The 15,984-nt window shown below is 46.1% G+C and overlaps 1 protein-coding gene across 1 annotated transcript in view; it reads left to right on the top strand.

Annotated features, from left to right (window-relative positions):
* The window catches only part of GRIK4 (glutamate ionotropic receptor kainate type subunit 4), a 444,259-nt gene that overhangs the window by 392,905 nt on the left and 35,370 nt on the right, over window positions 1–15,984 (top strand). Inside the window, exon 13 of the mRNA XM_035139827.2 lies at window positions 8,626–8,739. Coding sequence (XP_034995718.1) covers window positions 8,626–8,739 — 114 coding nt within the window. The remainder of the gene's footprint in view (window positions 1–8,625; window positions 8,740–15,984) is intronic.

The raw sequence follows: 15,984 nt of genomic DNA, 5'->3' as shown, positions 1-15,984 counted from the left end.
GCATCTTCTCAGGTTTGCCCTCAACGTCTCTTGTTACTTGTGCCTTGAAGATGCAGGCTGTGAACATGAGAACTAAAGAAGTTATGGATTGTTTTCTTAAATTTGCTGGACACAGAAAGGTGCAATTATACCAAGTCAAACCCAGGAAACTTCCCAGCCATGATGACTATGTTCACTGCTTTGGAAGAATAGGAACATCAGAAGAGCCTTCCTGAATCAGGCCCAAGCTCCAACTGGTTCAGCAGGCTGCTTCCCACAGTGGCCAACCTCTGGGAAAGCCCCAAAGTAGGCCTTGAATGCAGGACTAATCTGATCTTCAAGGTATTCGACCTCAGAATATAGAGGTTGCATATTGCTCAAAGCCATTGGTTGACCTATGCTCTATGAATTTTCCTAATCTTGCTATAAAGACATTTAAGCTAGGAGCCATCACCACATCCTGTGGCGGTGAATTTCATAATGAATAATGCACTCTGTAAAAAAAAAAAAAGAAGAACAAAAAAAGTCCTTTCTTTTATCTGCCTGTAGCGAAGGATCAAGTTCATACTTCTATTTTGAAGAGGCAGGTTCCCTGGAGTGTAAGATATGTGCGAAAAATTAAAACTGTGATTCTGAGATACGGGTCACGAATTACAGAACCATACAGCAATTGTCTCTAAGAGATAGATTAGCAAAATGTAATTCTCAGGTTCCTCTCTCATTTTACAGACAATCTGCCCAAGTCTCTGGAAGGAAAGTGCGAGAGAGCAAGCTCTCTTTATCATTACTGGTGCTAGACTCAGGTGAAATCACCTTTCCAACCCCAGCAGGTGTTTGAGGCTAGCTTTCTTTGCCTTGTTTGGCAGAAGATACCTAAACAGCTGGAGAGGCAGGAGTAAAACACCAGCCCTGGGACAGTGCTAAGTGTTGCAGGAGTCTTGCTTAGCAGATCGCCTCTCAACAAGTTGCCAACTGCCACTTTAAACCAGCGCTGAACACCATTCATCACCATTAGGGTCAGAATGAGCTCCATCAGCCACCATAACAGGATCATCCATTGGGAGAGATTCTGTCCCCGCATTTAAACCTTCCAGTGTGTTTAATTGCCAAGTTCGTGGAACTCAGTTAATAACAGCCCTGTGAAACGTCGGCATCTTCTGAGCATGCATCTCCTACCAGAGACAGCATCAACATTTAATGACAGCCGAGTCGGGTCATGCTTTTAATTTCAGACAGCAGTCTGTCAAGGGACACTCTGATGCAGGGAGCATTTTGTTCAAATTTAAGCAATCTTCTGCCTGGGAAGAATCTGGAGATGCTGATGCTACTCTAATATGCTTTGGAAATCTCCCGCTTTGCTTGTGTAGCAAGAAACTACAGAGCTAGTGAAGTATGCGCGTAAGAAGTTGCACATCTGTCGGGACACAGAAAGCACAAAAATTCTATTTCAACTCTTAACTACCTTCCCTTGTGACCTTTCAGAGCTGACGATGCAGAGGCATAACCAAAGCTTTGTGTCGATTGCATCCAGGGCAGCTGCCTATTGGAAGAAGGCGGTGGGGGTCCAGAGCAGGTAGAGGTGACATTCCAGAGCTGCAAACGGGTGACTCAAAGGGCAGGCATGTGGTCATAGCTGGTGCAAATTTTGGCTTTCTCTGTGTGCGTTATTACAATCTGTCACAAGGAACCTAGGAAGCTGTCTTAGAATAAGTCAGATTGTTGGTCCATCTAGCTCAGTAGTGCCTACACTGGCTGGCAGCAGCTCTCCAGGGTTTTAGACAAGGGTTCTTTCCCAGCCTTACCTGGAGATGCCTAGGATTCAACCTGCAATTTAACTTCACACAAAGCAGGTGCTCTACAGCTGAGCTACCATACTTCCCCAGATGCCTTTTTTCAGTTAAAAAATTGGGCATAATCTCCCAAACAACTAAATATATAATGAAAACACCAAGATCAAAAGCAGAAACCAGTGCAAGGAAGCAGCATCTTAGGCTGAGACCTCACAAGGCTGAGCACTAAGCTCTGAGGTCAGGGCTTCTCAGGTTCCTGGCAAAGAGGAATTTATGCACAAGGGTCATCTGACTTGATGTGCCGGCTAACAGGCCTCCCAGCCTAGATGGAGCCCTTGAAGCCCAGAGCTCAGTCTGCCAGCCTTGCAATAGAATTAGAGCACAGGTGATGCCCGAAGTTAGGCAATGGCGCCTGCCTACTGGGGGCTTTGGTTTGAGTCCCCCACGGGCACCTTACACTTGGGCCACCACATTCACACCATGCATTTAAACCAGTATGATACCATTTTAAACAGTCACAGCTTCCCCACCCCCAAGAATTCTGGGAACTGTGGTTTATTGGGGGTGCTAAGAGCTGTTGGAAGACCCCCATTCCCCTCCCAGAGCTGAAACTCCCAGAGTTTCCCATGAAGAGAGATTGCTAAATGAGAATTGCAGCTCTGTGAGGGGGAATAAGGGTCTCCTAGTGACTCTTGGCACCCTTCTTCAGCTCCCAGAATTCTTTGGGGGAAGCCATGACAATTTAAAGTGGGATCATGGTACTTTAAATAGATGGTGTGAACATGGCCTTAGTTTCCTTTTCTCAGAATATGTGATCTGTAATGTAGATCTCTAGATACAGCGGTGAAGCAAGCCAATCGGGCGCCTGGGGCGGTACCCTGGGATGAGCCAAATGCCTGCGGGGGCGGGGCCAGCCGGGGCAGGACACTCCCTGGGCGCTCCGAGGAGTCTGCCTGCCTCCTCCCACTCAGCCGCCCTACAGCTGAGGGCGAGGCGGTGGGTGGACCATTTTGAGAAGTGTAGAGCCTGCAGGCGCCCAAGCCACCGCATCACTCCCAGGAGAGACGCATGACTCGGCCCCACTGCAGGCCCCACGGTGAGTGCTGCCTGGTATTTTGTCACACACACACACCCCTCAGTGGTGGCACCTGGGGTAGCCTGCCCCCACTGCACCCCCCTTCCTCCACCCCTGCCTAGATGTTCCAGGTATGCCTGCAAAACCAACACTAGCTGTCTTTTTGCTAAAAGGCTTTGTGTTACTATCAAGGGCCTTTTGCCTTTTAATTCATTCCAACACCTTTATGCAATAGCAAAGTCCAATATGCTGTGCAGACTGCACTTGACAACATACTGCTCTGCAGGCACGGCTGTGGTGTTAAATTAAAGCACTGGATGTGGAGTTTTGCTGAAAAGAATTTCTTTGCCCCATCTGTCACACAGAATCCAATAAATAGACACAATGTGAGGTTAGGGTGAGAGTTGCTACGAGCTTACCAAGACACTGAAGAAGACACCCACCCTTGATCGAGGAGCCCCCCCTGTAGAGGTCTGCTGCTCCATTCCTGCATCCCACCAAACAGAGATCTCTTGGGCTTGAAATCTCACCCACACTGAACTTTAAAAAATGCTGACAACAGGACTTTTGTTTTGTTAACAGCAAGTTTCACCATTTGGAGCAAACTGTCCTCTCTCCCTTTATGTCCTAGATGCGACCTCTCTGCTGCTTTCTTAATGAATTTCACACTTTCTAAAAGGAACACTGAGGCAGATGCCCAGATGCTGAAAATCCTCTCATTTTTCGGGACTTTACTGAGCTGCACATATTGTAAAACTGATGCGGACATTTTGACCCCGTCAAACAATCATCGCTCACCGGGAGAAATAAAACCTGGCGCTTTGGCTCATGTGTTCTGGGTCTTGATGGAGGGTGGAAGGGTGCTTGTTATTTTTTTGTCTGAGGTCTCTGTGCGTGGATGTTCTTGTTTCTTTGTTGTCCAAACTGATGCTTAAAAATAATAGGACTTTTGGAATTGCTTCAGAATACACAGAGTTCTACATAAGACTGAATGAGAAACCAAGATCTTGTAACCGGGGGGGGGAGCGGGGGGGACTTCCATGGGGGTGCTATTTCTCCAGTTTTCCACTGGTTATTGCAGAATCAAATATATGGCTTTGCATCAGTTTTTGATCCCTGTTTAGGAGCTGGTTGGCAGAAGGGGCAGTTTCACCCAGAGTAGACCAGTGGAAACTAATGGACCTAAGTTACAGTCATTAATTTCAATGGGTCAGCTCAGTGTAGGGTGAGCATTGGCTAGAATCCAGACTCTATAGCTCTGGCTACAGCTTCAAGGGGCCCCGGGAGATTTGATTATTGGCATGTGTTAAAGGATGCTTGGTGGCCATGATTTTTATATATATGATGGTAGTGCTTCAGAAACAACTATGGGCAGAATGTCTCTCTGCAAAATGTCTGTCTGGCTTACTGAGAAGAGAAGAAAGATATGGAATAAACTACTATAATACTAGGGATCAGTTGAGGGAGAGAGCTCCAGCTGAAGACAGGTAAAGGTGGTGGTGGTTGAACAACGGGATCCTGCAAGGAAAAGAATTCCACAAGCTGGGCACCATCAATGAGAAGGACCCTTCTTATGTCCCTATGCATAACAACTATGGGAACACAAGTAGGGCCTCTCCTGATGCCCAAAGTGCACAGATGGACTCCTAGGGGAGGAGACCAGGCCTCCATGTATCTAGGACCCAAACCATTTAGAGATTTAAAGCTCAGGATGTGTAAAGTAGGGCTTCTGTAGTTGGCCCCACTTTAGTTACACCTTTAGAAATAGCTCAAGTCATCTTTGGACGACCAGACTGAAATATTGCTGCCGTCTTGACCCGTGTGCTATGCTCATGTACTGCCAGCTTCTTCTTTTTCATCTAGTTTTTATTTTATGTTTTTCTCCTAGAAGGGCAATAAAGGAGATGTTCCCACAAGCCAAGACTTTTGTTTTCTCTTCACTTGCTTTTTATAGCCGTCTCACAGAGAGTCGTCTTCTGTAAATGGGTGATGGCTTGAAAGGTTTTGCAGGCCCCCATCAGAAAGGAGGTCGACTCAGTGTATAGACAGTGTAAGATCAGGCACCCAACACTGCGAGGTGCACATACAACACACCTGTCATGTCATGTTTACAACTTGGGTTATGAATCCTGGGTGATAAATTCCCCATTTAATGTCTCACAAGCCTCTCTACAGCAAGGAGCCCATGAAGCCCAGGGGCGTGAAGTGCAATTTAGTGTATTCAGCAATCCATTTTCAGGAGCAGCACAGCTGCCTCATACCTTGCAAGTAATACTGGCAAGTGAGGGAGACAGTGTGGTACTCCCCATTTTTTTATTTTTTAAAAAAAGCAATTCAAACCCATTACAAGAAAGCGATAGTAATAAAAATCCTATTTAAAATTAAAATCCTTATCTCGGTTACATGATGATTAAATTGGAAAGAGTTTTTAAAATATTAATTTGCATTGCACCTTTGACAGCTCTTATTTTTCATCAAAGAGTGCAACATCTCCTCCTCCGTGTTTGTGGGTGAGCTGAGGGTAGATGCATCTCACATCTTCATTTTCCGCAAGGTCTTTTTTAGCTGAGGGAGGGGGTGGCGGCGGCAGCAGCAGCAGCAGCTTCCCATTGCAAAGTATTTATTGCCCCATGGGAAATGATCGCATTACCCTCCAGCCAGTGGAGGCAGGCCCAACAAGGTGAATGGGGCATGGCCCTACCAACCTCAGTCAGCCCCACCCTGCCTCCCTCCCTCCCTACTTAAATCCAGTCCAGCTGACTTAAATCCTGTCAGTTTTCTCCTCCTTTTCCCTTGTAGAACTCAGCAGGGGGTGGAAGGAAGAGAAGAGTGAGGAGGAGGAGGGTGGAGACAGAAATAGATTTAATTGTGTCTGCCTGTCATTGACTCTGGCTCCCCCTACAGTTGGTCCTCCTGCCTTGTGTCTATACCAGTTCCGATGACCACCAACCACCACTGCCCCCAGCAATGGTATGTCATGGCTTACGAACATGGAAAGCTGCAATGTACTGGGACCCAGTGTGGTGTAGAGTATCAGGTTAGAGTATCAGACTAGGACTTGGGAGACCGGAGTTCAAACCGCTACTCAGCCATAAAGCTCAATGGATGACCTTGGGCCAGTCACTGTCTCCCAGCCTAAACTACCTCACAAGGTGGTTTTGCAGATTAAAAGGGGAGGGAGTCATGTACACCACCTTGAGATCCTTGGAGAAGAAGGGTGTATACAAATAAATGCATTAAATAAATGAATAATTCAGACCATTGATCCGTCTAGCTCAGAATTGCCTGCCACTGACTGACAGCATCTCACTCTCCAGGGTTTCAGGCAGTGGGAGGTTCCCCCAGCCCTAGTCAGAGATACCATTGGGGATTGAACCTGGGACCTGCATGCAAAACAGGTGATCCACCACTGAGTCACAGCCCTTTCCTGAAGGGTCTTGGGGACATGTGGCATCTGTTTCCTTGAGGGAAGGTATTTGCATACCCAGCACTAGGTAGTTTCTTCACATCCTGCCTCCTGTACCTGGGCAGCAATGTAATTGGACAACATCCATCCTGGGATGCAGAGGGCATTGCCCAACCCATAGTCAAGTACAGGGAGGGAAAGACAACTAAAACTAACCCACGGTTCTTGCTGGATCATAGACCTTCAGATGCAAAGGAGTCATCCCACTCTCCACCCAAGCTTTGATTATATTTTTACAACTGCCTTGATTATATTCTTATATAGAAATGTGAGGGAGAACTGTCAGAAACAAATCTCAGGGGATAGGCAGCTCACAGCAGCTCCATCAGCCAATCAGTGTCACGGGCTTCATTAGTGCAAGGAGAATGCAGTACAGAGCTACAAAGGCTGGAACCCTAGGGATATTCTGGCTGAGTCTGGTAGAGTGCTAGTCAGGGGAGCTGAAAGTCAGGACCATGGAGAGCTCCCTGTAGAACCAGGTAGCACACTCTGGGCTCACTCATGCTTACCTTTGCATAGCTAGGCACAGGGCTGAGCCTTCCAGGTCCGGGTCTGAGCAATATGTGGAAAACCCAAATTGTTGTTTGCTCTGGTCCATTGGTAAAGATCATGTTTCCTTAGGGAAAGTGTCATGGAAGGGTGGGGCGGGGGAAGCACATGGATACAAACTGGTGAAGTGTGGGCCTGTGCCTAGAAAGTGCAGGGTAAAATATAAGTGTGGATAAGCCCTCAGGGTTCGTCCAGACTTTCTTCTGCACCATGCTTTCAGATAAAGACCCACACTTTCCAGGTCCGTATCTGAGTGGTGTTTTTCTTTTTGGTCCTGCCACTTTTCCTGGGAAAACCAATTCAGTGGTAAACAGTGGGTTTTCCTAGGAAAAGCAGTGGAACAACAACAAGAAGAAGAAGAAGAAGAAGAAGAAGAAGAAGAAGAAGAAGAAGAAGAAGAAGAAGAAGAAGAAGAAGAAGAAGAAGAAGAAGAAGAAGTCACTTGGACACAGACCTGAAAAGCACAGACCAATGCCTGAAAAGTGCAGCGCAAAAGGAAGTCTTGATGAGCCCTCACATAGATCTGGCCTTCACATGTAGCAGAATGAGTTGGCAGAATCCTGAGATGATGGAGACTCACTTCAGACTGTAGGTAGGGTTGCCTTGTTATTGTTTTCCCATGTACTAATTAGGGCTGTGCAAGGCACCTCTGACACAGTTCAGGCCCCAATCTGGGCCACACCAGACCTTGGAGAGCCCTGATTAGTTACATGGGGTGGCAGTGAGGAGGGTGGGGGAGAAGATGGTGATAGTAGAGGCTCGTGCCTGGACCATCTCCTGCACTCCCTTTCCCCTGCCTACAACTGCATGTTTAATCCATGTTTTAAATCCTAATTAAGCATTCAGTTGGCAGCAAGCGGGGTGAGAGGGAAAGGAGATGGGATTTGTCCAGCCTGGGTGCACAGCTCTAGTACCAATCTTCCTGACAGTATCAAAATACCAGCCCAAATCACAACAACCCAGCACGTCAGGAAGAAATCCCAGCCCTTCCTGAGCTACTTGTCAGATTGCTCCCCTTTTAACACAGAGTATCACACATTTGTGATTTCTCCTACCCACATGAAATGACGCCATCCATTATTCCATCTCAGTGCTATTCCATCTCGTAGCCACCTCATTCTGCAACATGTGTCACCCAGGCCAGAGGAGCTGGGAGCCATTGCTCCAATGTGCATCTGGAGCTGGCTAGCAATTTACGTAGTTCTGCAGAGAGATGTGTGTTTCAAGAGCCATCTCTCTGGATGGAGCCTCCCTGGAAGTTAAAGGGGCTCCATTCTATTATACAGCATGTGGGTGTTCCAGATTTGGGATACCTCTTGCAGCCCTTGGGCCTGGAAGGTTGGAGGAAGAAGTTGCTCTGTGGCTGCTGGTGGTTTGGAGGAAGCGTCTCCTGAGTCCAAAGAGGGGCTAAACTATCTCCTCTGGAATCAGGGATAGAGTTCTCACTCTCCAATGAAGCTTCTATTGAGATCTCTGGAGTCTGCTCCCTGGAAGGCTTCAGGACTCAATTGTCTGCATCTTCAGAGCTCAGGACCCTTGGGTAGCCTTGAGTGAGTCACTATTTCTCAGCTGAACCTACCTCACAGTGTTGTTGTGAAGCTACATACACCTATGGCATTTGGAATTGGCCTCTTGCCTCTTGCTAAGTCTGACCTCTGAATGAGAAGTCTTTTGGAGACCATTCATTCCATATTCCTTTGCTGCCTTCTGCCCTCATATCTCTTGGGGAAGAGATATTGATCTTCACTATGTTCTTTTCTTTTTAGAAAGCTGATTTGGCAGTGGCTGGCCTGACGATTACAGCCGAACGAGAGAAGGTGATTGATTTCTCCAAGCCGTTTATGACTCTGGGGATTAGCATTCTTTACCGAGTTCATATGGTAAGAGACGTCTCTTAGAAATGTTTCTGCTGTGAGAGATACCTGCATGCAAACACTTTCTGGCTAAGGAAGGGAACAAAGACTTGTGGAAACTTTTCACTATTTAGCCATTTCAATTCAAAACATGGCAGAGTCAGCTAGAGTTGGACATTTCACCAGGAGGACAAAATCTGGTCAACTCACTTGTCAAATTTTGTGAAATATGGCCCAGTATTTTAAAAGCATCAACATAATTTTTTTGAATTTCTTTTTATTGCTTTTCTTCTTAAGGTTAAACATATGCAACAACAGAAAATATACAACAAAAACTTCTCCCCACTTAGTAACTATGGTGAAGCACAGAATATAGCCAAGTTATGCAACACATCAAAAAGCAGAGACAAGCCATCTTATCCAATGCAATAGAATAAAAATAGTCCAGTATCAGAAATCAAACCAAGCAAAATTTTCTATAAGCTCTAAGACAGGCACCCCCAAACTTCGGCCCTCCAGATGTTTTGGACTACAATCCCCATCATCCCTGACCACTGGTCCTGTTAGCTAGGGATCATGGGAGTTGTAGGCCAAAACATCTGGAGGGCCGCAGTTTGGGGATGCCTACTCTAGGAAGTCCTCCATTGTCTGTCTTGTCCATATGTATAACAAAACATTGTTGTTCTGTCATAAAGTTATCTGTGATTTTTTTATTTCCCCCTCTTGCCATTTTTAGCTTATTTGCAAATTTTTCATTTAGATGTATCTGCCACAGCTTTTGGTACCATGTCATCAGAGTTGCCTCTCCCAATCCCTTCCAAAATCTGGCAATCACCAACCTGGCCACTACCAGAAACTATCCAATTATTTGTTTAAAGTGAACGTTTAAGTTTTTGCCTGAAAAATATTCCGCAGAGCTAACTCACTTTTGTAGGTGCTGGCCAGTAATTTTGTGGACTTTTGTAAGGATGGAATCCCAAATTGTTAGCATAATGGGAACAGTGGACAATAGAATCATACTTGATACTTGTACTAATACAAAAGTTAGATAGCTGTGATTGTGAAACAATCACTTTTATAAAATGTTAACCAATCATTTATTTTGTTATATATTGATTCTGCACATCCCCCAGGGAGCTCAGGACAGCTTACATAATCATCCCCTCCTTTATCTTCAGAACAACCCTATGTGGTAGGTTAGGCTGAGAAGGAGTGACCAGTCCAACATCAGCTAATGAGCCAAGTGAAGATTTGAACCTTGGTCTCCCTGGGTCCAACACTAGGCGAGAAATGGAGAAACTGTGGCCCTTCAAATGTTGCTGGACCCAAATCCCATCAGCCCCAGCCAGCATGGCCACTGGTTAAGAATGACAGGAGTGGTAGCTCAGTGTCAGAAGTGAGCCAACAGTAAATCACACCATTTAAATTGAAGTTAATTCTCTTTATTAGCAAGAACACAATCTGCATAGACTTGGTGGAGTGTCAGGCCTAATGAGCAAAACAGCTTATCCCCGGTAGGTCTTGCCCTCATGGATCAGTTGGCGAGACTGCAAGTCCCCACATTCCTGCTGCCATCTAAGCACCCTCAGATCTCTGTGGATTTTCCCAAGCAACCAGAGATAGTGCCTGCATGAAGCCAACCTCTCCTCTGCCCTTTTCATGCCTCTTCTGGTTCTGGGAGACCAGGGGGTAGGGGAGCTTGTCACAGCAGGAGGGAGAGACACTCTGGATTCTTCACCAACCTGACTCATCTTTGCCCCTTGGCCTCCCTCCTCCTCTGCTTCTGTTTCTGGACTTCACTCTGCCACAGACTCTCCCAGCTCGCTAAACCCTGATACCTCTTCAGCTTCCAACACCTCTTCCTCTCAGGCTTCCCCCTCTTCTACCTCTGACCACATATTGTCATCCCACCACCAATCCCCAGGCTCTGAGCCCTCTTCCCTGAGTGGTTCCCCAGCTGGTTCCTTCCACCATTCCTCTTCCTCTGCACCCAACCAGTCCATTACACCCAGCAACATCTGGCGGGCTGCAGGTTCCCCCACCTGTGCACTTTGCAAGAGCCTTTGTCACTGATGATGGTTTGCATGTCTGCAGTTCTTAACAACTTCAACATCCTGTATGGCTCAGTGCCTTTAACATCATAATTGTTCAGTCTTCTGGAGATTACAGTTGGGCTTGAGGAGGGTATTTCTCTGTTAAGTTTGTTTTCTAAATGTTTGCTTTTGTTGTGTTTTTAGTGCAAGGTTTATATTGTCCCTACTGGATGGTTTTAATCAATTTTATCGCAAGGCGCCTGAAGGCCTTAGTGTGAACAGATTCATATATTTTATATCATCATTATTGTTTGCCTTGAAAGGTGGAGCAAAAATTAAGCAGTGAATACATTTTATTGTAAATCACCTAGAGGCCTTAATGTGAGCAGGCTCATGTGTTTAAAATCATCATCATAATCATCCGCCTAGAAAAGTGGAGCAAAAATTCATATATGATTAAACCAACAACCTGGGGTGTATGTGGGCTGTAACTGCACAACAGACCCCTCCCCAGCTGGAGAACCTGATTTGGGTAATGCCAGCTACCCTCACATACATCAGCATTGAAGAGGAGACAGAAGCCATCAGCTGAGGATCTGAAGTGTGAGGAATGCTGTGTGTTCAGGAAGCGAGTGAGAGAGGTGAGGGAAGCCAGCGTGGAGCAATGAGGCCACAGATAAGTTGGCAGCCCTTGCACCCTGTGGACGAGGGCTGTACCTTAGCCTGGTCTGGCCAGCCGCCCAAACCCTCTCCCTCAATCCCTCCACAATATTAGACATACAAAATATCCTTTGTCAGACACAAAATGTTTTGATACTAATCCTACCTTTGCCCCTAGCTGCACCTAGGTGAGAAAAGATGCCAGAAATTTCCTGGCTCAGAGAGGGGAAAATCAATAAAAAAGCAAGATTACTTTGAACTAAAAAAGGTAGATAAAGAAAGGCAGAAGCAGGTGCTTGAGGCAGGTTCTCATTCTCTGCTGGCCTTTTAAAGTTTTTGTTTCTTTCTGGTTTATTCCTGTTATGCCGCCATGCTCGTTGGACGGAGACTTGTAGGCTCATGAAAACGGAGCCTCCTGGGACTTCCTGTCTAGGGAGGGACTTCCTGTTGTCAAGGTTTCTGTTGATGTCAAAATCAACCCCGCTCCTTACACAGACTCCCAAACCTGCACATGGAGCAAATGCTCAGTTCCAAGCAATTGCCAACAGGTTGGCAGGCTATCTTATTCCTTTGCTATTTTGCCTCACTTCCTTCCTGTCATCCCCTTGGCAGGAGAAACTACACGTATAACATTATCTTCCTGGTGCACAGCAACTAATGGAAAATGGTCCTCGTCAGGAAAATCTTGGGGACCCTATCCCATAATATACCACCATCAGACAGCAAGTGAACAGTAGGAATGTGTCTGCAGAGCTGTGCACCAAACCATGGGTACCATTTAACCTTCAAAGAATTGGAGAGGCTGAAGGGGCTTCATCAATCCCCCCCCCCCGGTGAAAGGATTACTCTCCTCTGCGCATGTTCCAGTTTGTCAATATTCTTCTTAAACTGTGGTGCCCAGAACTAGGCACAGTACTCTAGGTGGGAGCTTACCAAGGAAGAATAGAATGGGACTATGACTTCCCTTGATCATGACACTCTATACTTCTGTTGATGCAGAATTGATTTGGGTTTTTTTTGGTTTTTTTGCTCCATCCCACTGTGGACTCATGCTAAGCTTGTGGTCTACTAAGACCACTAGATCCTTTTCACATGTACTACTGGTAAAAGACAGGTGTCTCCCATCTTATATTTGTGCAGCTGCTTCTTCCTGCCTAAATGTAGAACCTTACATTTGTCCTTATTGAAATTCATTTTCTTTGTTTTGGCCCTGTTTCCAATCTGCTGATGTCATAATGAATTCTGATTCTATCTTCTGAGGTATTAACCACCCCTCCCTGTTTGGTGTTACGGCGCTTCTGTACGCTGCTCTGGTTTCACCAGAAACGGCTTAGTCATGCTGGCCACATGACCTGGAACCTGTACGCTGGCTCCCTTGGCCAATAAAGCGAGATGAGCGCCGCAAACCCGGAGTCGTCTGCGACTGGACCTAATGGTCAGGGGTCCCTTTACCTTTACCCTGTTTGGTGTTACCTGCAAATTTGAAGAGCGCCACCTCTATTCCTTCATCCAAGTTTATTTACAAAGGTGTTGAACAACGCAGGACAGAACCCTGCAAACTCCACTTGTCACTTTGTTCCAGGATGATGAAGTACCATTGGCGAGTACACTTTGAGTTCAGTCAGTCAACCAGCTACAAATCTACCTAACAGTAACATCAACCAGCCCACATTTTACCAGCTTCTCTGCAAGAATTTCATGGGGGAATTTGTCAAAAGCCTTACTGAAATCAAGATACATTACATCCATGGCATTCCCTTGATCAACCAAGCTTGTAACTCCATTTAAAAAGAAGAAGAAGAATTAAGATTAGACTGGCATGATTTGTTTTAGAGAAACCCATGCTGGATCTTTGTAATCACAGCGACCTTTTCTTATGTTCTCACATATGACTGTTTAATTATCTGGGACCTGTTGTAAGACCTTGGAAGGATAGAAACCATAGTTCAGGCATCCCCAAACTCGGCCCTCCAGATGTTTTGGGACTACAATTCCCATCATCCCTGACCACTGGGCCTGTTAGCTAGGGGTGATGGGAGCTGTAGTCCCAAAACATCTGGAGGGCCGAGTTTGGGGGTGCCTGCCATAGTTCAATAGATCTGCAGGATTTGGCTGTTGTAGCTGAGCTATATGATCCATGAGCTCATGTGATGTGTGTGTGTGTGTACCCCCAGACACCGCCAGCCTATCAAGGAGAAGGGTTCCAGCATGGGGCATAACAAAAGTTCACACACTGCATGCTTCTGCTGATGCTATAACTTGGCCCTTAACTGAACAAGTTCATCCATGTGGAGATTGGAAGCTTTTTACTGGGTGAGAGCACCGGACCATATATCCTAGAATAGCCTGTTCTTCCGTATGGGGCTATTTGCTGTCTTGTGGGGGAATTGCTTCCTTGATCCTACTGCCCAGGATCCTTTCCAGCCTTTGAGCTTCTGCTTGCAAGCATCCTTCTCCATCCTCCTGGGTTCTCATTCCATTGTCTTTTCAGCGCATGGAAGTAAAATTGCGCTCTCTGAGTTTTGTTCTGTTTCTTTTCCGAACTTATCCTTAGCCAGTGCTGTTTTCTATTTGCCTGCCTCCACAGGGACTGTGTGTAGTTGCACCTATACAAAAACTGACTCGAAGTCATTAGTGTTTCCCAAGAGCCACCGGTCCAGAATATATGCACTGAAAAAGCTTCGAACGCAACACTGCTTATACCTGCTCTGTATTTCAATACATTCTCCATATGTTCCGTGGGCAATAAGAACACACACTTGATTTCCCATCAGCTGAGCAACAACATATACAAAGCACTAAAACAATTACAGCAGATTCACAGCTTCTGCCCTTGAAATATCTGCGGCTAGTAAAGATGCACCCGTCCTCACCAATACAAACAGAGCTTCTGCATCTCTTTCTCAGTGGAGTACTTCTGACTGCCAAGAACAAACAAGTAATTAAAACCCACTTAGAATTCTGTTGCCTCTGCTAGGTGGCGAATCAAGGATCATTGCAAGAGCGCATCAGAATGGTTCCAGCATTTCCCCCATGCTTTCTGATTCACCATATTCATATCTTACCTTCCGAGCACAATTCAAAGTGTTCGTGCTGACCGTTAAAGCCCTAAACGGCCTCGGTCCTGTATACCTGAAGGAGTGTCTCCACCCCCATCGTTCAGCCCGGACACTGAGATCCAGCGCCGAGGGCCTTCTGGCGGTTCCCTCACTGCGAGAAGCAAAGCTACAGGGAGCCAGGCAGAGGGCCTTCTCGGTAGAGGCACCCGCCCTGCGGAACGCCCTCCCATCAGAGGTCAGAGGGATAAACAACTACCTGACATTTAGAAAATACCTAAAGGCAGCCCTGTTTAGGGAAGATTTTGTCTGTGGTATTTTAATGTATTTTGATGTGTGTTGGAAGCCACCCAGAGTGGCGGGACGGACGGACCCGGCCAGATGGGTGGGGTATAAATATATTATTATTATTATTATTATTATTATTATTATTATTATTATTATTATTATTATTATCTAGCAGGCTGTTGTTATGTATGTGTGCATTTAGGGAAGCTTTTAATGTTTAATAGATTATTGTATTTTAATACTTCTGTTGGAAGCCGCCCAGAGTGGCGGGGGAGACCCGGCCAGATGGGCGGTGTATAAATAATATATTATTATTATTATTATTATTATTATTATTATTATTATTATTATTATTACTTCATCCAAAGAGCTCAGGTAAAGGAAAGTTGTTCCAGATTCACAACAACCCTGAGAGGTGGTGAGTTGCCCAATGCCATCTAGTGGGTGTTACAGCTGATCAGGAATTTGAACCTTGTCCTTCCCCCAGGGCAGGCATCCCCAAACTGCGGCCCTCCAGATGCTTTGGCCTACAACTCCCATGATCCCTAGCTAAAAGGACCAGTGGTCAGGGGTGATGGGAATTGTAGTCCAAAACATCTGGAGGGCCAAAGTTTGGGGATGCCTGCCCCAGGGGAAGTCTAACGTTCTGTTCAGAATGCTAGCCGTTTTGGGGGAGTACATAGCATGGAAAAGTATCATTTTCCTTGCTTTCCAGGAGGGGGTTTGTATCATGAGACAGAGAGACGTGCCTTGCACCCTTTTGGGCTGTGTGAGATTTTTAAAAACCCAAACCCAAAAACAGCCTATCTGTTTTGAGGTTTCCTTGTGCTGGGAAGTGTTTCTGAGTGTTGTCTTCAGCTAAATTCTACTCAACAGTAGACCCACTGATGTTAATGAAAAGCTACCAGCTTCCCTACAGACCATCTTGGGTGCTAAGGTTAGCAGAGGAGGCCCTTCCCCTCAGAGACTCTGGATAGTGATGGACCCGTGGCAGCTCCTAAGTTGCGGAACTCCCTTCTCACGGAGTTGTGCCTGGCACCTTCAAGGCAGGCAACTATTTAATTGCATTCAAGGCAGGCACAACCATGTATGCGTGCATTGCCGCAAACCTGGACGCGGCACGGAAAGAGGCCAAAAGTGCCCTAAAAGAGTGCAAAAGCAGCATCTAGCAATCCCATGAGCCTTTGCGAGTATAGTCCTAGGAGCCCTTGGACTAACCTTTGAGGCATATGGAG

The sequence above is a fragment of the Zootoca vivipara genome, chromosome 15 (genome assembly GCF_963506605.1).
Source record: "Zootoca vivipara chromosome 15, rZooViv1.1, whole genome shotgun sequence".
Classification (NCBI taxonomy): Eukaryota; Metazoa; Chordata; class Lepidosauria; order Squamata; family Lacertidae; genus Zootoca; species Zootoca vivipara.
Note: the sequence above shows the minus strand (reverse complement) of the source record. Positions and strands in the feature narration are given on the sequence as shown.